Below are 27,420 nucleotides of genomic sequence, written 5' to 3'. Positions count from 1 at the left end.
CAACTATTTACCTATGGATAAAGTTTTTTTAATGCAATATTTATACAATACTGTCTAAGCTGTGCAACCTAGAGGTCCATTTATTAAAATGCGGCGATAAGGTGGATTTTGTATTGGCTATTATAGTGGCGATAAAAATTCACTAAGCGCAGCTGCCGCAGCAATACAGGCCTGGAGCAGTAATGGTCAGCAGGGGCTCCTACCTTTTCCTGTCGGGGGACTGCCCGTGCTGCAGCTCGGACGACTCGGCCCTCTTCGGCTCCTGCCAGGTGCAATGTATCTGGCAGGGCCTGCATTTAGTGCATGCGCAGTAGCAATGGCTTCTAGGAACTGCATCGACTGCAGCCCCTAGAATCAGCATAGGGCTCATGAGAGGGCAGGAGAGTGACTTCCCATTGGAAGGGGTCTCTCTGCTAACCGTGGTCCAGACTGGCAGTCCTAAGGGGAGAATACACCTACTTGGGACTGCCTGTCCGGCTGTGATTAGCAGGGAGTGCTTTAAATATGAAGCTACTGCCTACCAGTGCCAGGAACACTCACTGGGGGTGGTGGATTTTACTGGGGGAGGCTGCAGCCCCTAGGTAAAATCCACCACTGGTAATGGCATAAACAATAAGTAACTGGAAAAATTCAATAAAATAAAACTGTCAAAATAGTATTTTTTTATTTTTAAATATTGACTAGTGAAAATATGCTTTATTCCAACAATAAAACATTATTTCATTGATTTTCTTCTACAAGGTTTGTTAAATAGACTTTGGCCATCGTTTTGTGAGACCCGGCGAATCTTGCTGCCGTAGGTGACCCTGACATAGAAGGTTATATCCTAACGCTGGTGAAGAACTGTATTAATCAGAGAACAGGCTTTTCAACCTTTACCTAAGAGACCTCCTAGCATTGGTGACAATCACAAGGCTGCATGTATGACACTTATTTTATGTTCTCTTTCAGAACGTGGATCTTATAATCTCAGTGTGGGACCATGATAAAGTCAATAAAAATGAGCAGATCGGAAAGGTACACTTAGGCTGCCGAGCTTCAGGGAATGCCTTAAGGCATTGGTCGGACATGCTTGCACATCCCAGAAGACCCGTAGCACAGTGGCACAGTCTTCAGCCAGCAGAAGAAGTTGACAAAGTTCTGGGACTTAAACATACTTTCAAACTCCCTCTTCCCAAACGATAGAAAAGCGCACACTATGGGGCTCCGGAGACTTTCATCATCAATAATTGAGTGACCAAACTAACTGAGACATCAACAATTCATTACCTTACTCAGAGTTCCTTCTCCCAACAGGTCTCATCAGCGGAACTGTTGGTGTTGCCGTGGCACACTTGGGGTGTGGCCATGCTGCCAATGGGCATGACTACACTCCTGGTGGGAATTGTATGTAAACATGTCTTTATTTTTTATGCAACACACCGAGGGCACACCTGCCTCTACGGCGCGCATCAGTGCAAAATCCCCCAACCCACCTGCAAATCGGGACGAAAGTCCTGATCGCAGAACCACAGGACTGTTGGCAGGTATGTTGAAATATATGATACATCCATAAGTTATTTCCATGGCTACACCTTACAGTACTGAGAAAATAATCAGAATGATATAAACATCATTATCTCAGGTTCCAACTCAAAGATAAAATATTTCTCACCTAGGACCAGGACAGTAAGTACCATATTTGTATGTACCATATACTCTCTCATAGACCAATCACTTACCCAAGAAGGCCATTAAACATCCACCCAATACAAAGTGAGAAATGTATCTTCTGACATTCACAAATACATACAGAAAAGTCCATATGATAGAACTTTAGATGTCTGACATTGTGGTTACATTCTCTGTGTATGGGAGTAGAAATATTAGTTCTGCGCCATCAGCTTTTTCACACTCAGACGCCCGTATGCTATTCTCCTATATTTGCGGCCATGATGTTCGGCTGCGCACATCACAATGAAGAACACCACCCCAACATCAGCTATTTTCCTGTCATCCTTTATGGGGTGTGAAGCAGGTGGTCATGAAGTGCAGCCTTTCCAATGGCACTTTGCGGCCATTGCTGCTAACTGACCTGACCCCAGAGGGACTGGCTGCACTACCATTCAATATATAGAGAATCTCATGGATATAGGAAAAAACACTTGCCCCATGATCTTATTTTAGTGGCCCTTCAACCAATTATCCATGTAATTAGAGCATCAAAGTAAAAAATAATAATTATATTTGTGTGCTTCTATGAAACAGGCATAATTCTCAGCTGAAGCAGTTACACTATCAGAGCTGCAGTTCCGCTTCTGAGAGGCCACTAAGATCTTCTACATTTGCAGTAATGTTCCATAGTGTTACATATTATATACCATATACCATACTGCACTTGCATGTATAGAACAATGAGTAGCTTTGATTTTGAATCTAATTTTTTTCTTGCCTCGGGCCCCACAGGTCTGACAACATCCCCACATTGCAAACCCTCCACCCCTATTTACTATAGTTTGGCATGTAATTAATAGGTGACAGAAGTGCTCCTAATGTAATATTCTCCAATGCTATCTCAATAAATAATATATTTACAATTGGTGTGATTAATAACTGTGTGCAGTAACAGAACAGAATTAGCATATGAGACTAAATAAACAATGAAAGGAAAAAAACTATTTGCAGTCAAAGCTGCAAATACCCCGGCGCTCAATACAAAAATTGTTTGGTTGTAATCAGTGCCAGCTGCAAGTAATACAGGTTTGGTCAAAAACCTGGAGACAGAAGTCTCCACAAAAACAGAAAAGAGTATAGAATTGTTTTACTGCGCTATGCACTGTTGGATTTACAAATTTAGAAAACTCTATATAAGGTTTGCTGTCTGTTGATCCTTGCTACTATATGATTGATTCATTCTGTTTGATTTTATATATGTACATTTGATTATTAGTGTCTATCTGTGGACCATTGTATTAAAGTATCAGATTTATTTCATTTTATTCAAGCCTCCTGTTTAATTAAACAGACAGCAAACCTTATATAGAGTTTTCTAAATTTGTAAATCCAACAGTGCATAGCGCAGTAAAACAATTCTATAGCATATGAGACTGAATCGTTAATGCTTCAAAGCCATCATGTCGCCCCCACTATGACGTTGTCTCCGTTCTCAGTGGTAACAACTATAGGTGACATTTAATCTCACTGATGTGCAATGTGATATAAGCAGTGTCCTCTCTGCGGTCTGGAGTCAGAGTTGTGCGCTAATGCCATCGCCGCTTTGATCCCGTGCGCAGCTGCTGTGCGAAAACATGCAAATGTGGCAGACGCCGAGGTATGTACTGATAGTCCCAGCTGTGACCTTACAAATCCAAGCATCTGTGTACAAAGACGCAGCATCGATCATTCAATTATCGCAATTCTGCCACATTCACTGCGTATGGGATCGCAGACACAGGCTGTGACACACTCTGAAAACAATGGCACCACGCCCACATTTCTTGCCGCCACTCCCCGTCACCTCCTCCAAACACTCCCTGACTGTCAATCACACTGCAAGTAAATAGTTGCTGTGAGCGACTACGGCAGTGTAACTTAGTGCAACTTAGATGCATGCGCAGTTTACAGATAATTCACTTAAATGCATAAATATGGGCACTGCATACATCTCTGCATCAGGCCCTGTGCGTGTATCTATCTATTGGCCCGATTCAGAGGTGCTCGATGCCTTGTGCAAGCGGATGAAGCTATCAGTCTGCCCATGAGTCCGAGTCGCGCTGCGCCTGTGTCCCTATGGTTACCGCTCTAAGCCACAGAATTTGGATGTGGAGAGAGACAGTTTGGCGTCATTTCTGGTGGTAACAAGGGGTGGTTAGCCAGGCGCAGGCTCTTTGCAGTCATCACCTGCATCTTAAGACTTAGGTGCACTAACACAGATGGCCATGTTCAGACCGGATAACCTGCACCTCCATAGGGCTGGTGCCATGTTCCATGGTGCGACCGTTGCGTCCGATGGTGCGTCTAAATGCGCACAGTGACAGATTAGCGCTGCAGTCAGTGGCTGTACCTGTTCAAATGCCATTGTCTGCGGAAATACCAACACACTAGACGACTTGCAAAGAATACGTGCGTACACACTTGACGATCTGTCGTTCCGATGTGTCAGAATCAGCTAAAACGTTCAAAATATTGTGTAGTGTGTAGGAGTTAGAATCAGGCCCTCTCTCTCTCCCTATGCACACGTATACATATACTGTACACGGGAAACAGTCAGGAAGCCGATGGACGGAATGCTGACCGCCGGCTTCCCGACTGTACAATCCCGGCAAGGGTTAAATGACAGGCGTCGACATCCCGAAGCCTGTCATTTTCCCTACACCGGGAGCCCGACACCCGGCTTACCGATTGAAGGTAAGCCAGGCGACGGACGTAGACAGTCGCTTGGGGGGAGGGAGGGTTAGATTTAGGGTTCCCGGGGGGGATTTAGGGTTAGGCACCCCAGGGAGGTTACGGTATAGGCGGCGGGGAAGGGGGGGTTAGGTTTAGGCACTTAGAGGGAGAGGATAGGGTTAGGCACCCCCAAGGGAGGGTTAGGGGGGGGAATAGATTAGTGAGTACTTACCTTTCAACGATCGGGATTTCCACTGCTGCCGGCGGTAAATCATACTGAATCCACTGTACACACATCATGGGCGGTACTCACAGGACTTTCTCTTCAGTGATTAATGACACAGTAACCACAAGGTTCCTTTAATCAGAGATAAGTACAACACAGTGGGGCTGACTCCCAGTTGCTCACAAGATGGCTGTATGAGGCCACATTGCATTCACAGATATAAATGCGGGTCTGCGCCTGTATTCAGTGCTGCATTTATGCGGACACACTGCCCCTATCCATCAGACTGTGACAGGGGCCGTCATCACTATCAGCTTTCATGTGCACCAGCCTTATACCTAGTGCAAGAGATCCGCCCCAAATTACACAGACCTCTGCGTATGCTCCGCATAGCCTGCATTTCCACCAACAGGGATTCCCAGCGCTCATCCTATATAAAATGGCGGCATTTTCTAATAAAATGTCACTGACACAATTCCATTTTTTTTTGTAAAACATTTCTCAAATGAATAGTAACTTATAGCAATCTTACGCAGATAAGAATAATGGTATGCATACAATTCTTACATAAAAAGATCTAACTACCGGTAGATAACATGAAATTTAGACAACATATAAACAAAACAACATATAAATTCAATGTGCTAAGTACAAAGTGTGCATAAGCAATGCGCTATTGAGCGACTTACTTTACTTTCACCAGAAACAGAATGTCCAGTTGTAAGGGTAAGGGGTAAGGGTGACAGGCCAAAATTTGTTATATAGTCCTTACCTGAAGATTTTATTCAGATTCTTTTTCTGAAGATATTGCAGTTCAGGACCTTATTGCAAGATGTAATCCAAAGTCCATATCAGTAGTCATTATCCAAAGCTGCATAACTAATGCAGGAACTGCTCAGAGAGTGTAGGACAAAATGTCACCACAAAATGGCTGCCAGTAGCTGGGCATCCTTTATATAGGGCTGTGACCTGCATTGTGACATCACAATGTATACAGGCAGCAGCTAGACATGGCTGTAGCTTAGATCAGCTCTGGGCCCAGATGACCTCTCTGGTGAGAATAGAAAAGCCGGGGCCCCGGAGATGGCAGTGTAACTCAGTGCAGGGCCGAGCCCCAGAGGCAGCATGGGCATATAGCAGCCACACTCTCTGCACCTACCATACCCACGTCCTTGTACACAACCCTGGTTTCACACACACCAGCAGAGCGCAGGTATTTAACCCATTTATAGATTGTTACATAGGGATAAGATACTTCCCTTCATATGTCTGCTGCTAGCTACCCACTGTGAGTTAGGACAGCGCTACCTCATAAAACCTTTACATTACCGTAGCCGCTCACAGAGACTCTTTACTCGCAATGTGAATGACAATCATGGAGCGTTTAAGGGAGGTAACGAGGAATGACAGCACAGAATGCAGGCATGTCGTGACCATTTTTGGGGCGTGTCACAGCCTGCGTCTGCAATCCTGTATGCAGTGAAAGTGGCTCTGTTATCTCGGTACACGCGGACATTTTGCACTCAGAAGGATCTGTGACCAATGCTGCGTCTGTGTGCGCAGATGTTTGGATTAGTAAAGCCGCAGGTGGGCATCTCAATACATTCCTCAGCACTTGTGACAATTGCATATTTTTACATCTCTGATCAGGCCCTATGATCTATTTGCTTCCTGAATTTATTATGCTATAATGTCTGATCAAAGCATCTCTCAGTTCATTTTAATGTCACTTATTTTAGTTTATTGTAGACCTGTAACACCTGGATGGAACTCTTGGTGGCAGTATAGTAGCACTGACCTGTGAGACCTGGATGGAACACTTGGTGGCAGTATAGTAGCACTGACCTGTAACACCTGGATGGAACTCTTGGTGGCAGTATAGTAGCACTTGTGCTAGAGGCTTTTTTCTCCAGAGGCTGGTTCAGAATTGGGAGCAAAGAGTAAAGGAGCATACACACTAGACAATATGCTCCTTGAGCGATATCGTCTAGTGTGTCCCTGGCAGGGTGTGCTCAATGTCGTTCATGACATTGAGCACACCCGCTGAACTATATAATTAACGATATCGTTCAGCGCCCGGCTCTGCCTACCATTCCCCAACATGCAGCAACCTGACGATATCGTCAGGTCGGCCTGCATGTTTGCCCGATGAACGACAATGACGACCGACCCGCGGGAACGCGCATCGTCGTTATCGTTCATCGTTTTGGTGCAAAAAATGGACGATATAGTGAACGACTAACGATCTGCTAACCTTAAAGGTTCACGTACTTTAGATATGTGAATTTGGATAATTTTCCTAAAAAAAAAAAAAGAGCACGTTCAAGTTTTTTGTCTCATTTGTTTGATTTGGTTCTCTTTATCTACTTTTAGGACTTGTGTAAAAATTTGAGGTAGCTTTAGGCCAAATTTCAGCAGAAATAATATGAGATATGGTAAGAACTTACCTTTGTTATCTCTATTTCTACGAAGTCCATAGGGTTCCACAGGATACCTTGGGGTATAGGTGTGACGTCAGTCATCGGGCACCATAGAGTTAAGCTTTCAGCCTCCCAGGATGCACTAGGTCCCCCTCCTATACCCCGCCCCCGAGCCAAGGCACCTCAGTTAGTTACCAAGCCATAGGCCGGAGGAGGAGAAGGAAGAGAGAGAAAGAAGATCTGGATACACACAAGAATCACATTCTCACCAGAGGGAGACGGGAAAACCGGTGACCAGACCCAAGCCCATCTGCAGCACAGGTGCGACAGGGCGGGAGTCCTGTGAAACCCTATGGACTTCATAGAAATAGAGATAACAAAGGTAAGTTCTTACCATATCTCATATTTTCTACTTCAGGGTCCATAGGGTATCCACAGGATACCTTGGGGATGTCCCAAAGCAATATCCTTTAAGGGTGGGGACGCTCCTGTGCTGAAAGGAGAATCCGCCGCCCGAAGGAAGCATCCTGAGAGGCGAAGGTGTCAAACCTGTAATACCTCACGAAGGTATGGACAGAGGACCACGTAGCAGCCTTGCAGATCTGGACTGCAGAGGCACCACGTCGAGCTGCCCACGAAGGACCCACAGACCTAGTGGAATGAGCCTTCACAGAAGGAGGAACCGACAGACCTTCATGAAGATAAGCTTCATAAATAGCCATACGGATCCAGGCTGCCAAAGTTTGCTTTGAAGCAGGCCAACCCTTTTTACGGAAGCCATAGAGGACAAACAAGGCGTCCGACTTCCTAAACGAAGAAGTGCGGTCAACATAAGTCCTTAAGGCCCGCACAACATCCAAAGTGGCCTCACCCACTGAAAGACCAGGTGAGTTAAAGGCTGGAACAACTATTTCCTCGTTAACATGAAACTGGGAAACAACTTTGGGAAGAAATTCAGGCCGAGTGCGGAGCACTGCCCTGTTCCCATGAAAAATCAAGAAAGGAGGTCTACAAGAGAGAGCCCCTAAATCAGAAACACGTCTGGCCGAAGCTATGGCCAGAAGGAAAACAGTCTTAGCTGTTAGCCATTTAAGATCCACTGAGCCCAGTGGTTCAAACGGCGGTCCCTGGAGAGCCCTCAGGACCACAGCCAAATCCCAAGGCACCACAGGTGGAACAAAGGGCGGCTGAATGCAGAGAACGCCTTGCATAAAGGTGCGCACATCCGGGATTGTAGCAATCCTACGGTGAAACCAGACAGACAGGGCCGAAACGTGTACCTTCAAAGAAGCAAGGCGAAGCCCATGATCTAGTCCCGCTTGTAGGAAGGCAAGTATCCTAGACAGACGAAACTCCCGCAGTGCATAACCTCTCGGTCGACACCATTGGAAGAACGTATGCCACACGCGATGGTATATCCTCGCGGACGACGGTTTCCGAGCTCGCAACGTGGTACGCACCACAGAGCTGGAAAACCCCCTTGACCTCAACATGGCTGTCTCAACAGCCACGCCGTCAAAGACAGCCGAGCCAGGTCCGGGTGAAGACAAGGACCCTGCGACAAAAGGTCCGGTCGTAGCGGCAACCGCAGAGGACTGTCCACGGACAGACCCTGAAGGTCTGAAAACCAGTGCCGTCTGGGCCACGCGGGAGCTATCAACAGGAGCGTCCCTCCTTCCTGTTTGAATTTCCGGATTACCCATGGAAAAAGGGAAACCGGAGGAAACAGGTATGCGAACCGGAACGTCCACCGGACGGACAGAGCATCCACCAGAGACGCCTCTTCGTCTCTTGTGCGAGACCCGTACACCGGCAACTTGTTGTTGTGCCGGGACGCCATGAGGTCGATCTCTGGAAGACCCCACTTGTCCACCAGAAGTTGAAAAACGTCCGGGTGCAGGGACCATTCCCCCGGATGAACGTCCTGGCGACTTAGAAAGTCCACAAAAGAAATACTGGAACCGCACTGAGAAGATGCTCGCTATTGTAAGATTGATATTATCTCATAGATATACCTTATACAAACTGAATATATATACGCACATATTCACGTGCAATAATACTCCTATAATGGATCATGAGACCATAGTCTGATAGACCTATCAATAAGGAAGTTTGTGGTGCTCCCCAGAGTCAGCATGTAGCATATAAATCATGGGAGTGAAAGAAAAAGAGACTCTATGTGGGGCACACTATAGGTATTAGAGATATAAAAATTTACTTTTAATGAATAAATATTAAAATTATTATAGCAATTGACAAACAAACCAATAATACATAAATAAATTTTAATCAGGGGAAATATTATCCCTGCTGTGGATGATAGATAGCCAGGCAAGATAATGTTACATTGATATGAATATTTATATGTGCCTTTGGCCACAATACAATATTCTACCAATTAACTAACAATCTAACAGGTAATACGTATATAAATCTCAATCAGGGGAGATGTTATCTCCGCTGTGGGTGATAGATAAGAGAGATAATGTTACATTGATATGAGTATTTATATGTGCCTTTAGCCCCAAATGCCTCACAGTCTTAAATTTATTACAACAATTGACAAACAAACAAATAATACATATATAACTTTCAATCAGGTGAGATATGATCTCCGCTGTGGGTGATAGATAGCCAGGCGAGATAATGTTACATTGATATAAATATATATATATGTGCTTTTAGCCACAATGCAATATTTTACCAATTAACTCACAGTCTAGGCATATTACTCCACCTTACATGCTCATATCTATAATAGGAAACAATTATCATTGATAGGAGAGTAAAACAAATGTATGTATACAAATGTACATGCCTGCATGCGTTAAGAAGTTAACTATATGAGAAAGATTATATCATCAAAATAGATCATATACCGTGTGTATAATGCTATTATGAGGTTAATAAAATATAAATGTTATAAATAACCTCACATAGATAAACTTCAAAAGAACTAGCTAAGACAAAGCATATGAAACACCCTGCAGGACCTCATTGATATTGTGTCACATTAGGAATACAGAGCAATCGACTCCTTATCCCTCTCAGTGGATAAAGGCCCTCATTCAGAGCCGCACGTTAACAGCAGTACGCTCGTTGCGTTCCGATGTTGACTAACCGCGCATGCGTCGGTGTTACACTGCGCATGTGCGTACGGCAGATTGCGAGCTTTTTTTCTCTCGTTCCTAAAATAGCGTACAGGAAGTGACATGTCAAATGTGATTGACAGAACAGGGCGTTTTTGGGTGTTGACGGGGGTGGAGATGGAAAAACGCAGGCGTGGCGAGGCGTTTTTGGGGCGTACATACATTAGCAGATGCGAACGTCAAATGTGTTCGGACCGTCACATACGTCACTGGAACATCCTCTTTCCCTTCAAAATGCTCGCACAGTTTAGGGTCTGGATTACTCGACCACATTGGCGATGGCCTTCTCCTCCGTCCCGGGACTCCATGATGTTGCAGCGATTAATCGCGGGTGGTCACAAAAGCAATTAGTGTTGTATTGAAAACCGGCTTGGTATGTGTTTGGAAAGCAGTTTATTGGGATAGCACAAAACCGTACGCAGGTGGAAATCATACCTGCTAATGTCAGGATTACACAATCAATTGGCGTACATTTTTTGGGGTTTTTTTTGGCCTCAATTTGTTGTTTATGGCCTATTGTGACAATAATGTCATCATGTTTTAATTAGCTCCCCTTTTTTTTTTTAATGTGGAATTTGCATCGTTATGTGATTTTTTAAACGTTCCTTCAAGAGGCCTTTTTTTTTTAAAAATGAAATGGTTTTTTGTGTCCTTTTTTGCCTTTAGGGCCAGGATTAAATGTAACCCATTTGTACAATAATGTCACAATACAATGTCAGATTTTTATCATAAATTTATTGTTTAAACACAAACCAATTGGCATAATATTTTGTTTTCTTTTTTTCTGGCAAAGATACTTTTTATCAAAAATAATCAATAACTGCTAACATAAACGTACAAAAAAAAATTAAAAACATTTCACAAGAAAGGAGAGGGAAGTTTTGACCAGAAAGGAATATGAGCCAAGCACAGAAGGACTGTGGGAAAAGTCGCCATTGCTGTCACCGTTTTTTCGCCCGTTTGGATGGGGGAGGGTGGGCGCCAGACCGGGTCCGGGATGCCATCGGGCTGGCCTGTCCAGAGGCAGATGTTGTGGCCTCTGGACTAGGCACAGGGCTAGGCACATTTGGAGGATTGGCTGATGTTGTGCCAGAGGTGGAGGATCCTGATGTTCCGGCAGGAAGGGAGGTCGGCTCCACCATGTGCTGGCGAACGAGCTGCTCCAGGGCATCGGCGATGCGGATGTTGGCCCTGGTATTTTCCGCCAGGGCCTGACCAATGGTCACGTTGGCCGCAGCATTTTGCTCCAGGGCCTCAGCCACCCGTATCAGACTGGCGTCCATCCTCTGCAGAATCTACGTATGGAAATCCGATTTTAAATTGAGTTCTGTGAGGAGGCCCACTGCCTGCGAGGGGGCACGCCCTGGACTGGCTTCTGCAGGGTCCTCAGCCGGATGTACTGGTTCCTCCCCTGCAGAGCCAGCAGAAATTCTTCGGCCAAGGCTTCCCTCTGGAGCAGACTCATCCGCCTGTGTCTCTGTTGGAAAAATGAGAAAAGAGTCACATTAGAATCTACATATTGGCACAATAGCATTTCAGACTTGGTGACATCACAATACTTACCTGGGCCAACATGAGGAGCCGCAAAGTCTGGCATGTCCGTATCCATGTTGGACACGCCAAACACCTCCACAGGCTGCACACACCCCTGTGCCAGCTCTTCTAAATCCGTCAACTCCAATGACACAGGGGTGGGACCCCCACCTGTCCCCCTTGCATGCCTAGCCCTGTCCGCGAGATACACCAGAATTTGAATGTGTTTTCGTGACGTATTTATACATGCGTCCTTATTTTGCGGCCACATCATTGATTGTGCGGCCCTATGATCCCTCCTTAATTTGTGCGGGAAACGAAACACTATTTATGGCTTGGTGTGTCTCAAGTCGAGGTGGCGTTTTTGGATTGTTGGAGGTTATCTTGGCTGGAGTTTATTGATTGCGTAGAAAGGAGTTGGCGGTTGGAGATTCGTTTGTTGGTTAGATTTGCGTTTTTTTTTCCGTTATCTTTGTTGGTTTATATTTTTGGGACCTCGTTTCTTGATTTGGTAAGTTTTGTGAAGTCTAACTTTTGTTCAATTGTTGTTTCATTGTGTTTCGTATATTTTGTAATTTTTGGATCCCTAATTTCTTCTATTTTAGATTTTGTTTATTTTCGACCCCAAAGACCTTTTGATTTTGCATCTTAGATATTTGCTCTTGGTAAGTCCATTTTTTATCTTGTATTTGCAAACTAATTAGCGCATTTTTAGTAGTTACTCTTGTGACTTGTATTAGCGAACTAATTCGCGCATTTTTAGTAGTTACTCTTGTGACTTGTATTAGCGAACTAATTAGCGCATTTTTAGTAGTTACTCTTGTGACTTGTATTAGCGAACTAATTAGCGCATTTTTAGTAGTTACTCTTGTGACTTGTATTAGCGAACTAATTCGCACATTTTTAGTAGTTACTCTTGTGACTTGTATTAGCGAACTAATTAGCGCATTTTTAGTAGTTACTCTTGTGACTTGTATTAGCGAACTAATTAGCGCATTTTAAACAGCTTAATAATCATTCTAACTTTTTGGTGGTTTATCTTTCGCTTTTTGAGCCAACATTTCGACCCGTTTTGATGTACTGTGTTAAATGTCGCTTTGCGGTTTTGCTAAATGGGTGTTTGGCATATTTTAACTTTGGTCTAGCACAAAATTTATAAACAAAAATGCACAGAGTGAAATGTGTCAAGTAATTTTGGTGTTTATTTTCAGTTTGGACGTATCATGACAATACCCCGGCATGTAAGCAGCAATGGATGGTATCATCAAGCTAAGTTGTTTTAATATAGTTTTGGGGTGGGTCAAAAGCCTTACTTTGAAATCTTTGAATTTCAGGTTGATCTGGGGCGGATTGTTCTGGCCATGCTCCCGGAAGCCGACCAACCTCAATCTCATCCCAGGCGTAGGCATCGTAGGCATGCAAGGCCCCAGATATTTCGAACACGTGTCACCCTTTTTGGAATGCCCGATGATGAGGTTTTAAGACGCTACCGTCTACCTCCCAAAATCATCATAGACACTCTCTCATTAATAGAAAGTGATCTTGAGCGGCAAATTGACAGTCCAACAGCAATACCACCACTGACGCAATTTATGGCGGTGTTACATTTCTGTGCCTCAGGATCGTTTCAAACAACGGTGGGAATAGTGGCGGGCATCTCCCAATCCTCCTTTTCCCGGATCCTGAGGGCAGTGATGGAGGCACTTTTCAAGCACCTCCATCATTTTATTCAAATGCCTTTGGATATGGGTGCCCTTAGTGTGGCCAAGGCCAATTTTTACCAAATAGCTGGCTTCCCACACATCATAGGGGTTGTGGATGGTACTCACATACCACTTCAGCCTCCAGCACGGCTGGAGGCAATATTTAGAAACAGGAAACACTATCACTCCCTGAATGTAATGGTGGTATGTGATGCCTCCCTCCAGATCCTGTCCCTGAATGCTAAATTACCAGGAAGTGCACATGACTCCTTCGTCATCCGGCAATCAGGGATATGGCAGAAATTAACCAACCTACAAGCTGGTGATGCGTGGCTTCTGGGTAAGTGGAGACCTTTAGTACATAACAATGTTAAGCTTGATACACAGTGTTCCTGATGTTGTCTCTTATTTTTCACAGGAGACAGTGGATACCCTTGCATGTCCTGGCTGCTCACTCCTTATTTGGCTCCCACACCAGGCCCACAAAGTGAGTATAATTCCGCACTTACAGCCACCAGGCAAGTGGTGGAGCGCTGTATCGGCCTTTTAAAAGGCAAATTCAGATGCCTCCACCGCTCTGGTGGCGAGCTCATGTATTTGCCGGATATGGTGTCGAAAATTGTGGTCCTGTGTGGGATATTTCACAACATCGCCATAAGGAGTGGTGTCCCAATGCAGCCAGAGGATGCCTTACCTGAGGATGGCCCCCCCGAGGTTGGTCGGAGGTCAGTATGTGGGGGGGCCATACGCGATGATGTGGTGGCCAGATTTTTTAGGTAAGTTTGACCAAAACTACAGTGTTTATACCTAATGTGTTTGTGTTTGTTTGCGAACATCTAATTTATTTGTATTTTTTTCACCATCTTCTGTTTGTTCACATAATCTTTGGCACTCCAACGCTCACTACTTCCTGCTACCCTTACCAAACCTGGATCTGGTGATTTGGGGCATATATTCTGGAACCCATATCGCAACGCCATGTTTGTGGAATCATGTTGGCATGGTCCTTCGTCAACCAGTTCTTGATTGTTTTTTTAATTTAAATATTTTATTTGTATGTGTTGTATTTGAGTTTATCACTGTGTTTTTTTTTGAGGGAGTGACCACTTTGATTTCTCATTTATGTTGTGAATAAATGTTTGGAGAGTGAAATGGTCTTCCTTTTTTTGGACGTTAACAGCAAGTGTAACCAGGTTAACACACCTTACATTTGACTAATGGGTAATCCAGTACTGACACCAGTTGATGTAAACTGAAATATGTTTTCAGGTTCCCAACCCACACCAAAAGGAAGCCTGTCCAAACCTTTGGATTTGGAAGATTGGCCTAAGCAGCTTGCACACCAACTAGGAACCTGTAAAATGTAGAAATATCTAATTGACACTACACCCAAAAAGGGAAATGACATTGTTACTGTTCTGTGTTTCTTGTGGCTGATTTACATACAAATACAAAACACAATCTAACTTTTAAAAAAGGGAAATCCTTGCAGGAACAGTCAACTTATGTCAGGGTTTTTTTTTTATTTTTTGGAAAAAAAGAATGAGCCAGAACATATATTCGAAATCAACAATTTATTTAGAAAACTTAAAAAAACTAAAAAAACTACTGGTGAAGGATGCCAGACAGCCGGTCAAGGCCCACAAGAACGCCAATGACATGTTGGCGCATCTGGCCAACACATTCGACCACCTCTTGCCGACGCCACTGTTCCTCTGTGTGTGAGAAAAGTGTGTGGATTAATAAAACAATAGGGAAGCCACATTAACAAAAAAAAACACAACGAAATCACTCCTAAACCTAAAAAAAAGAAACCAAAACAAAAAGGGGGTGCTGCCAAAAATACCAGGCCTATATACAAATTCCCACAGGTGTGATATGTGTATGTTGAAACCAGCAGGAAGAGGTAAAGGCAAACTGCTAAATCACCAAAAGTAAACCCAAAAATCACGAATAAAGGCACGACACATGATTACATACAAACAGTTTGTGCTTAAAAAAAATGCGAAAGAAAAACATACCGGGAGCCAAAACGGGAGCTCCGGAAGTCCCTCCATGTTCTTCCTCGGAGGAGCCTTCATTCCCCAAAGAACGGGGAGGGGTAATGACGGACTCCGGGGAGGGGGTAATTGTAAGAGGGGTGGGTGGAGGAGAGGGGGAAGTGGGACGGAGGGGAATGAGGCCCGACAGTTCCGGGAGAGGGTCTGGGATGGCTGGGGAGGAGTGGAGTATAGGGGAAATATTTGGGGTGGAGTGTTGGCTGGGGGTTGGGGATAGTGGCCGGGAACGCCGTCTGGCCGGACGGTGACGGCGTAGTCTTGGCTGTCCACCTAAAATATGTCAAACAAATTGAGGTTAGTTTCTGGCCAAATCCGGGGCCCAAATAAAAAAAAAAAAACCACCAACAAAAAACATGCAAATAGGAGTAGAATGAAAAAAACAGAAATAGAGGGAAAACATGCACACGCAGATATGAGGACAAATAATAAATAGGACAGACAGGAAAACATGCACACGCAGATATGAGGACAAATAATAAATAGGACAGACAGGAAAACATGCACACGCAGTTTGCCCCACAAACACGAAAACCACAATACATAACACTTACTTTCCAGTATCTGCATGCGAAAGCATGCCAGCAAGCGGGGCGTTCGCCGTTGCAGGTCTGACCACCTGCGCTCCAGCTGCCCGATGTTGCGGCGTGAGCCTAAGGACCGCAGGCGGGACCGTGCCTCCGCATACGCGGAGCGCTTCTGCCGGTTGGTGATGGGTGGAGGCTGGCTGGTGATACGGCGATCCATCACCTCCGTAAGCACCAGCAGCTCGCGCCTGGTGAATGCGGAGGCTCTCATGATGGCAATGGAGTTTTTCATACAAAACATTTTTGATAAAGTGTGCAAAAAATTTCTGATTGGCTAATGTATTTTGGAAATTAACAGGAGCAATTTTATTGGTTAGTGTATGAGTCATGTGTTCAACAGGGCCAGAAATCTCTGGAGAGTTATGATAGGCCTGATGCAGTGACATGCGTTTGCAAATTTAAATAAAGAAATGAACCCCGGAAAATATGCGAGGATCCACAGCAATAGAACAATTGTTTAATTGTGGTTCACATGTTTTTTGAACAATAAAAGCGAATGTTCCATCCGTACGTATTCTGCGGGTAAACACAAACACGGACAAGAGTAAAGTTTCTTGCATTGTGTTGAAAAAAAACAAACAATAAAGCTAATTGATACATTGATTGGCATGATACGATTGAGGGAGGTAGGCAGAATAAAGGAGCAGGTAATCGACATCTGACAAGGCCACTTCCGGTTTCACTTGTGCGTGCGTTCCCTTCAAGCCATTTCGGGGATGTACGCTCGCTATTTCGCATGCTCGTTAGTTAGAGGAGGGGTCGCCTGAGTTTAGGGAGGAATTTTAGATGCAAACGAAAATACGAGCGAGCCATTGAATTTAAATAATTTTGTACGTACGCCTAACGTACGTGCGCCCGCTTGCGAGTGGGTCTGAATGAGGGCCAAAGTATGCTACTGATGGAAATGAGAGGGGAGGTCCAGCACAATATGTGTAAATGTCCGACTAAACTGGCAGGTTTGGTGGCCGTCTGCCCTGATGCGCTGGGCAGTGCAGGGGGTATACGCCACTTACCTGTCCAGCATGCGGTCCTGGTGTAGTCGGCAGTGCTGTCAGTGTCACTAGTGCATGCCGCTGTGTGTAGTTGGAAGACCGGAGTCACGTGTGCGCATCACGTGACCCGGAAGTGCCAGTCTGACGCGCGTTTCGCCGATACGAGGCTTGCTCACAGCCCAAACCTTTTCTTTCACTCCCATGACTTAGAAAGTCCGCCTCCCAATTTAGCACTCCCGGGGTGAAGATCGCTGATATGGCTGGAAGATTGCGCTCCGCTCATACCAGGATCCGAGACACCTCTACGAGAGCCGCCCGACTTCGGGTTCCTCCTTGCCTGTTTATGTAGGCCACGGTGGTAGCGTTGTCCGACAGGACCTGCACCGGGCGACCCTGGAGAACCCGATGTGCCTGCTGGAGAGCACTGAAAACCGCACGGAGTTCCAAGATATTTATTGGAAGCTCCGCTTCTGTCGGCGTCCACCTGCCCTGGAACAAGTGTGGACCCGAAACTGCTCCCCAGCCCCGAAGACTGGCGTCCGTTGTCAACAGGACCCAATTTGGCACCCAGAACGGACGTCCCTTGCTGAGATGGGTCGTCTGCAACCACCAGGCAAGGGACAGGCGAACCTCCGGGGTGAGCACTATCGTCAGGGACTTTAGAGATTGAGGCAGCCCGTTCCAGTTGGACAGGATCAGGTGCTGCAGAGGTCTGGAGTGAAACTGGGCATATTCCACCATGTCGAACACTGACACCATGGAGCCCAGTAACCTCATCGCCGAGTGTAGAGACACCCGGCGGCTGTGCAGACAACTGCGCACCCTCGACTGTAAAGCAGAGATCTTTTCCCCCGTCACAAAGATCCTTTGCTGTCCAGAGTCCAATAAGGCCCCGAGGTGCAGAATCCGCCGAGACGGGATTAGAGTGGACTTCTGCCAGTTGATTAACCAGCCGTGCCGTTGCAGTAGCGCAATGGTCAGGTCCAAGTGTCGTAGAAGGAGCTCTGGAGATCCTACCACTAATAACAGGTTCTCCAAGTACGGCAACATGCGGACTCCCTGCAGCCGCAAAGAAGCCGCCATGACCGCCATCACCTTGGTGAACACACGCGGTGCTGACGCCAGGCCAAAAGGTAACGCCCGAAACTGAAAGTGGTCGCTGCGGATTGCAAACCTGAGGAACTGTTGATGGCGCAAAAGAATAGGGACATGCAGGTAAGTGTCCTGTATGTCCAATGACACCATGTAGTCCCCAGGTTCCAGCGCCAGAATGATGGACCGTAGGGTCTCCATCCGAAACTTCGGCACCCGCAAAGACTTCTTGAGAGCTTTGAGGTTGAGAATCGGACGATACGACCCATTGGGTTTCTGCACCAAAAAAAGATTTGAATAGAAACCCTGGCCCATCTGGGAGAATGGAACAGGCACTATAACTCCAGCCTGGAGCATAGTGTGCAAGACCTTCCGCAGCTCCGTGGCCTTGTTCCGGTCTGATGGTAAACCCGTGGTGAAGAATCGAGCCGGGGGTCTGTGCCGGAAAGAGAGGGCGTACCCGTGGAAGACCACCTCAAGAACCCAAGTATCTGTCATGGTGACCGACCAACACCGGGCGAACTGCAGCAGGCGGCCTCCCACTTTGGGATCCCCCAACGGGAGGCCCGGACCGTCAGGCAGCAGGCTTGTCATCAGGCTTAGGGGCCGGACGTATGGTACTCCATGCCTGCTTCTGGGGCTTGGCTGATTTCTTGGGACCAGCCTGTCAGGGAAAAGACTGTGGTTTGGGCCTGCCCTGGGCCCTATAAGACCGAAAGGACGATGGTCCTGAACCAGAAGGAACCGCGGCCGACGGGAGACATGCCGATTTGGCTGCCGCCAGCGTGGCCTCAATCTTGTCCAGATCTGGACCGAAGAGAACTTCTCCGTTAAAGGGCAACACCTCCAAACCCTTTTTGGAGTCAGCGTCCGCCTTCCAGAATCGCAACTACAAGGTGCGACGAGCAGCCACCACTGCCGAAGAAATTCGAGACACCAGTGTACTAATGTCTAAGGCCGCCTCGCTGATATAAGTGGCCGAATCACGGAGATTACCAATCAACTCCGTTTGTTCGGCCGGACAGTCGGAATCAAAGGACGCCTCCAATGAATCCGCCCAGCGCTCCATCGCTCTGGCAACCCAGCAAATGGCCATAGCTGGCCGCGCTGCCGCCCCCCGCAAGGGAATAAGCGGACTTCAGGCAGATCTCCACCTTGCGGTCCGTAGCATCCTTAAGGGAGGACATGGATGGCATCGGCAATGTGGCACTACAGACAAGACGTGTCACATGAGAATCCACCTGTGGAGGGGATTCCCACTTAGCAAAATAATTATCCGCGAACGGATAAGCCACCGCCAGGCGCCTCTGCGGCTGGTATTGCTTGCCAGGCTGTTTCCACGCCTCCTCTAAATGGTCCACTAACTGACCCGAAAGAGGAAAGACTGTGGCGTCACCCTTCACGTCCTTAAAAAAGGCATACTTGGATTTAGCCGCTGGGGGAACTTCGTCCTCAATCACCAAGGCTGTGCGGACTGCCCGAATAAGTCCAGGAATATACACCTTGGACCTAGCGTCAGCGTCCTTAGTATGGAGAGGTTCCTGATCGTAAGGATCCAGAATCTCCCCATCATCAGACGTCCCTTCGTCATCCTCATAAGGAGCGGACAGAGACGCCACCGGCCGTTTATGTGGCCGCATCACAGACTCCCCTTGCAACACATCTGACAAGTGCTGTACAGAACTCGTCAGGGAGTTAACCCACGCCGGCTCCTGAGAAACCGGGAGAGGGGAAATAGGGAGACTGCGGGGTACCACCAATTGTCCTGGGAAACCCTGCATGGGTGACGACACCACTGACTGCTGGGACAAACCCATCTGCGTAAACGCGGGCTGCGGAGCTAACTGGCCCACTAAGGTTGTAAGCGCCTGAGCGAAACAAGCCCAGGGCGGCTCCTGTACCGGTGCTGTAACCGTAATAGGCCGCGCCATTGACAAACACTGCCGGCAGAGGCCCTCCGCGCTACCCTCCCCCTCCGCTAAAGGTACTTTACACGTAGTACACTGTAGCCGGAGAGGAAAATCACTTTCAGACATGATGGTACCAAGTATGTGACCCCTCTCACCAATTGTATTTTAAAGAGGCGAGAGACCACCCTGCAGCAACGCACCGCAAGGGCTTAGCAGAAAGAACAGGGACAGTAATAAAGCTGACAGTCAGAATAGAAGATACAGGCAGCAGCGCTAGCACAGTCACATACAATGCAAAGAAAATCAATTCCTGCACTAACCAGCGCTGATACTCAACTACGCAGACACAGAGTCTGGTAGGACACAGCGCTGCATACACAGACCTGACCACAGCGGAGGAGAGGTATGCGGGGGGACCCAGACCACGATGCTTCCGTACAGGCTTCCAGCAGCGTTCACCATGCATTCAGGAAGATGGCCGCCGAGGAGCAGAGAGGAGGCTGGCCTGGGGGAGGAGCGCTGCCACAGGGCCAGTCGGCAGAGTGCAGAGAGGGCTGTGTGCAGCGGGGGAGGCGTTGGCTGTGAGACAGGGAAGGCGCGCTCCCCTGGCATGCATTTAACCCCCGGGACGCCGCAGCGCTACCGCTCTGCTGCGGTCCGCTGTCCCAGGGGGGTAGTGGAAGCGCAGGTTCTTACCTGGCTCCACGCTGCAGCCAGTCCCCAGGGAGCCCCCTGCCTGGGGACTCTGGACCATGTAACAGCGGGGACCCATTGCGGGACCCCGCTGCTTACCTTGCTGTCCCCCTTGATTCCGGCCATGGTCCGGAACATCTGGGGTCACCGCTAGCTGTGACCCCAGATGCTCACCAGCATCCCCGGATCGGTACCGGCGTTCTGGTACCGGCGGGGGTGTAGGGAAGACAGCATGGACGTCAGGACTGACTGTCCATACTGTACATCCAGATGTGCAGCCACAGCTGCATGCAGGAAAACTTCAGGGGCTCTTCTTGGCCCCCACTCCAACAGGTGCACCCGACTCCGGCCGGGCACCAAACTAAACTGGGGTGCCTTGGCTCGGGGGCGGGGTATAGGAGGGGGACCTAGTGCATCCTGGGAGGCTGAAAGCTTAACTCAATGGTGCCCGATGACTGACGTCACTCCTATACCCCAAGGTATCCTGTGGATACCCTATGGACCCTGAAGTAGAAATAGAAAATTCTGAAGGGTTCACAAACTTTCAAGCATCACTATATGACATGCCATCAGTGTAAAAGGGGTGGATACGAAGTGGGGAAAGTAGGAGATGAATGGATCTGTAGGTCTGTGGCAGCATATAATAAATAGGCTGACCCTGGTGGAGAGACCAGCCTGTAAATCAGACCTGGGACGGAGGAAGCTTTCTGGGCAACTGGAAACCCCCTAAATGTGCGCATGTTTTCATACTGGAATACTGTAATTTAACTAGGCTGTTATGCTGTTTATTGGTTTGTTATACGAGTCCAGCAGAAAATGCAACTATTTATGGGAAAAGAGAAAACAGTCTGTGTTCCACCAGTAAATGACATCAATCCACTACACATAATTCCTTATATTATAAAGTAGCAAAAACACTGTTCCCACTAGGAGTCATAAAAGTACATGTTGAGTGTAGCTGTCAATCTGTGACTTTATAATTCGATACAATGGGAATGATCCAATTTTAGCACCATGTATGTCAGTATATATATAGTTGGATTTAGGTTTGGAAAATTTAAGTACACACGGTGGTTTTAGAGAAATTAGTAATGCCAAACATTTAGTTCTCTATCCCTGCAGACCCATATATGAAAGTGCAGCTGGCTCTGAATAAGAAGAAATGGAAGTGTAAGACAGGAGTGAGAAGAAAACCTTGAATCAATACTTTAACGAACAATTAACCTTTGATGTGACACTAGAACAAATTTAGGTGTAGTATTTATTCTGTACACGCAGAGGTAGCTGGTACTAACCACATGCACCTGAGTAGACCTGGTTAACAGATAGAAGTAATTTCCAACTATTTACCTATGGTTAAAGTATTTTTAATGCAATATTTATACAATACTGTCTAAGCCTCACAACCCAGTAGTCTATTTTTTAAGGCGGATTGTCTATGGGCTATTATTGTGGCGATAGAAATTCATGTATGTATCAAAATGTATGACACTTATTCTACTTCCTCTCTCAGAATGAGGATCTTATAATCTCATTGTGGGACCATGATAAAGTCAATAAAAATGAGCAGATAGGAAGGTACACTAAAGTTGGTTACACACTAAGGGCCTGATTCAGAGGCGCTCGCAAATAGCGAGCGCTCGCTCTGAATCATGGTGTCCGCTTTTTTTTTTAAAGCTGGCCTCCTGGCCGATCGCTAAGCTGTGGGTGACCACCATTAGTTGCACACCAATGCCCAATCCCTCCTTCCCTCACACCAATGCCCAATCCCTCCTTCCCTCACACCAATGCCCAATCCCTCCTTCCCTCACACCAATGCCCAATCCCTCCTTCCCTCACACCAATGCCCAATCCCTCCTTCCCTCACACCAATGCCCAATCCCTCCTTCCCACACACCAATGCCCAATCCCTTCTTCTCTCACACACACGCATTTGCAATTCGGCACCATCGACCTGCTTGCGAGCGTCCTGCGCTCGCGAGCGGGTCTGAATGACCCCCATAGTAAGAGAGCAATAAGAAGTGTGTAAGCTGGGTATTAACCATACGATGGTGCGACCCAGCACCTGTGCGATGTAACGATATATCACGCGCACTGTACACACTGCAGGATCCGATGTATGACGGTGCGATGTATCATTACATGCTGTGTGTAACTACATCACATTGCTCATTGCATCATCCCATCTGCCATGCAGAACAGCTGATGAGACAATGAAATGAACGACCATTGTGAATGACGGATCGGGCGTACACACTACTGATGTGTAGAATATATTGTTCCGATTCACGTCAGTCATACGATACGTTGTATATTGTGTACCCAGCTTATGAGGGACAAATACAGGTTGGAAAGAGTCATAGGTGGAAGAGACAGTTGTTCTGGAGTAGTAAACTGGTAGTTGGTGGTTTAACCTTGACGCCATAAGGTCGGCTTGATGACAGCCCCACCTCAGAGTTAGTTGCTGGAACACCTGAGGATTGAGTGACCACTCCCCTGGATGGACGTCCTGCCGACTGAGGTAGTCGGCCTCCCAGTTTTCTACTCCTGGGATGAAGATCACAGAAATCGCTACTGCGAATTCCTCTGCCCAAAGCAGAATCCTGGTTACCTCCCTCATGGCGGCTCTGCTTTTTGTGCCGCCCTGCCTGTTTATATACGCCACTGCAGTGGCGTTGTCCGACTGGACTCTGATTGCCTGCCCCTCCAGCAGCGGATGCGCCAGCTGGAGAGCATAAAATACCGCTCTCAACTCTAGGATATTTATGGGTAATCTGGCTTCCTGCTGCGTCCAGTGCCCCTGAAAATGCTTTTCCAGAGTCACTGCTCCCCAGCCCTTCAGACTTGCGTCCGTGGTGAGGAGGGTCCAATCCCACACCGCAAACCTTTTCCCTACCAGCAGGTGGGAAAGGTTCAGCCACCAAATGAGAGATGTTCGAGTCTGAGGCACCAGGAGAACTCTCTGATGGAGAAAAAGGTGGGATCCTGACCACTGGTAGAGGAGATCCAATTGAAAAGGATGGGCATGAAATCTTGCATACTGAATCACCTCGAAGGCCGCCACCATTTTCCCCAGAAGGCGGATACAGAGATGCACAGACACTCGGCGATGTTGTAAGACCAGGCGCACCATATGCTGAATGGAGGGAGGCAGCTTTGTCTTGAGGCAGGTAAACTCTTTGCTGCACTGTGTCCAGTATAATTCCCAGGAATATTAAACGCTGTGTGGGGATCAGGGAGGACTTTTTGAAATTTAGTATCCATCCGTGTTGCAGGAGGATGCTCTGAGTTAAGCGAATGTCCCTTAACAGCCGAGCTTCCGTAGAGGCCTTTATCAATAGATCGTCTAAGTATGGAACAATGACGACCCCCTGACCATGCAGTAGGGCCATCATTGCCGCCATAACTTTTGTGAATACTCTTGGAGCTGACGAAAGTCCGAAAGGTAGGGCCTGGAATTGAAAATGCGACTCTAGGACCACAAAACAAAGAAAAGCCTGATGGGGGGGCTAGATGGGGATGTGGAGATAAGCGTCCTTTATGTCTAAGGACACCAGAAACTCGTTCCTGTCGAGACCCGCTATAATGGATTGGAGAGATTCCATCTTGAATTTGAAAACTCGAAGATGAGGGTTTAAATCCTTGAGATTGAGTATGGGTCTCATGGAGCCGTCCGGCTTGGGCACCACAAACAGGCTGGAATAAAACCCTTGACCTCTCTGATGGGTCGGAACATTCACTATTACCTGGGACAATAACAGTCTTTGTATTGCCCCTAGAATTTCTCCTCGTTTTTCTGCAACCAGAGGTAAACCTGTTTTGAAAAAACGAGAAGGAGGATGGGCCCTGAAGTCCAATTTCAGCCCGTGAATAATGATGTCCCTGACCCAGGCGTCCTGGCAAGACTGGATCCAAATGTCCTTGATACGTAAAAGGCGCGCCCCAACCCTGGGATCCCCCAAATGAGAAGAAAGGACGTCATGCGGCAGGCTTGGCAGCTGCCTTGTCCTGCTGAGTGTTGGAGGCGGCTGATGCTGAAGCTCTACCTCGGCCTCTGGAACCTCTGGAGAAGGCCGGACCTCCTCTGGAATGCCCTCTAAACCTTCCAGAGGCACGAAAGGATCGAAAGGAGGGACCTGCCAAAGATCTTCTAGTAGAAGGAGGAGCTGCAGATGGTAGTTAAGTGGATTTCCCACCTGTAGCCTGTGAGATCCACTTATCTAATTCCGATCCGAAAAGTACCTCCCCAGTAAAGGGAAGGGCCTCTACCGCTCTCTTGGACTCTGCATCTGCCATTGACGCAGCCACAGAGCCCTTCTAGCAGATATAGCTAATGCTGAAGATCTGGCGGATAGATTACAAATGTCCTTAGACATTTCTCTGAGGAAAGCAGCCTACTCTGCGATCTGTTCGGCTAACTGAATTAAGTCGTCAGTTTACCTGTCTTAATCCCCTCAGCCAGCTGCAGCGCCCAGGCTTCAATGTCCTTATTCACCCAACAACTAACTAGTGCTGGACGCGTCAAAACCCCTGCAACTGTATACAAGGATTTCAATGTGTGTTCCATCTTCCTATCCGAGGTTTCCTTTAGGGAAACCGCGCCAGGCACCGGAAGCACCGTTTTCTTGGAAAGACGGCTACTGACGGGTCCCCTGCTGGAGGAGTTTCACATAATCTCCTACTGTCAGGTGGGAAAGGGTAATAAGACAGATATTTCTTAGAAATTTTAAATTTTTTGTCTGGGTGTTTCCATGCGGAAAAAATAATCTCATCCAGCTCTTCTGATGCTTGAAAGCTAACAGACTGTTTAAATCTTTTACCAAAAATAGATGGTTTTTCAGTAACCTCTAAATCCTCCACATGCAACACCTGGCGTACTGCTGAAATGAAAGCATCCATGCCCTGAGATGCAGGTTCGGGGTCTTCAGGAATGTAAGTTTCCTCTTCCTGAACCTCGCCCTCTTCAGTGTCCTGCAACTCCTCATTTCACTCATCCCAGTGTAAGGGATTATGAATCAATCTCTTACTAAGGACTTGAGCAGGAGAAGAAGAAGCAGGTGGGGCCTGGGACATTGCTTTTGTAAGTCCCTCCACAGATCTGGCCAGAGAGCGAGCCCAATCTGGTTCAGCTGCTGTTTGTCTCAGCCTCTCCCTGTCCTTACGAGCTGATTCCAGCTCTGATGACAAATTTGATATAACTACAGTTAATTGTTCAGGCCACCTAGGCTGGACTTCAAGATTAGTATCTTGAGGTAAAGACACACATTTATCACACAGTAAGGAAGCATTAGATTGTCCCTGTGTGAATTTTTCACCACAAGTCTTGCATGAAAAAGACTTCTGTGCAGATTTAGACCCCTTGGTAGACATGTCTGTTACAGACACCACACCCACACACACAGAGAAAAGGACAGTAATGCAATAACAGATTTTTCAATCACACCAGACAGAGACCTGAAAGGGGCACAGAGGGAGATAAACTATAATGCTTGCAGCGCTAACCGAATAGTGCTGATAACAAGAATAAAAAAAATGCAAGTGCTGATACACAGAGTACTAGCCTGACCCTGCACAGCTCTCTCTCCACCCTGTAGTGCGTGTAAAATGGCCACCAGCGTCCTTCTGGAAGCGCTGAGGCTGCTGGGAGGCCTCAATGCTGTTGAGTATATTTCCGGAGCCCTAAGGAGGCTTACGTCCAGCTCCCAGGGCACATTTTTTAGACTGACCTGGGGGGGTATAGAGGGGGAGGAGCTAGCTACCAGTAATTTTTTATTTAAAGGTGCCAGCTCCCGGTTAACACACTCCTATACCCCATTGTACTGAGGCTCCAGTGTTCCCTGGTGGATGAAGGAGAAAATACCATGCAGAGGCTGTGACTGGATGCCCAGGGGTTGCTGGGAAGTGACATCACCTGAACAGCCAGTCCTAGCGGCAGATGCTCAGAAGACTTGTGTCTGCTGCTGCTGCAGAGGAACCAACAGAGGAGGAGGAGGGCCTGGCTGTAGGGGGAGGAAGTAAGCAGCTTGGTGCTATAGGAAGTACAGATGTGTCCTTATACACTGTGGCTCTAGTCATGGAAAATAGCCCCTCTCTGTACACCAGATCCCGGGGGTCACAGCCGCGCCAAGTATCTTAGGGGGTCATTCAGACCCACTCGCAAGCGGCAGTACGCTCGCAAGTGGGTCGATGTTCCCCACTGCGCATGCGCACAACGGAGGGAGCTCCGTCGTGCGCATGCGCGAGACCCGGACCGCGACAGCCAAGCTGTCGCTCCGGGTCTCGCACCAAAGGGGGCGTGCTGTCGATGGTGACTGACAGCACGCCCCCTTTGGTGGGCGTGCCGGGGGCGTGCCTGCCAGACGGAGGCGTTCCCATGGGAACGCCTACCGTCAGAAGCTGGCCCCACTGACATCACTAGTGATGTCAGTGGGAGTGATTTTGGCTCTGATAGAGCCAAAATCACTCCAGGGCTTGTGGCAGGGAGACCCTACCGCAGGGTCTCCGTCGCAAGTCCGATGGTCAAGACCATCGCGACCATCTTTTTGGACGCTCGTATATGCTGTGGGTGGTCACCCACAGCTATACGAGCGTCCATGAGGACGCTCCATTTTAATGGAGGAGGGCCCTGATTCAGAGCGAGCGCTCTGGTCAGAGCGTCCGGCTTTGAATCAGGCCCTTAGTCACATAAAT

At 47.4% G+C, this 27,420-nt stretch overlaps 1 protein-coding gene across 1 annotated transcript in view; it reads left to right on the top strand.

Moving 5' to 3' along the window:
- LOC148479665 (synaptotagmin-2-like) overlaps window positions 1–2,576 on the top strand; it is a 52,911-nt gene extending 50,335 nt beyond the window's left edge. The window contains exon 9 of the mRNA XM_088454556.1: window positions 952–2,576. Coding sequence (XP_088310682.1) covers window positions 952–1,185 — 234 coding nt within the window. The 3' untranslated portion in view covers window positions 1,186–2,576. The remainder of the gene's footprint in view (window positions 1–951) is intronic.
- The last annotated feature ends 24,844 nt before the right edge of the window (window positions 2,577–27,420 follow it).

The sequence above is a fragment of the Taudactylus pleione genome, unplaced genomic scaffold (assembly GCF_031769625.1).
Source record: "Taudactylus pleione unplaced genomic scaffold, aTauple2 ptg000619l, whole genome shotgun sequence".
Classification (NCBI taxonomy): Eukaryota; Metazoa; Chordata; class Amphibia; order Anura; family Myobatrachidae; genus Taudactylus; species Taudactylus pleione.
Note: the sequence above shows the minus strand (reverse complement) of the source record. Positions and strands in the feature narration are given on the sequence as shown.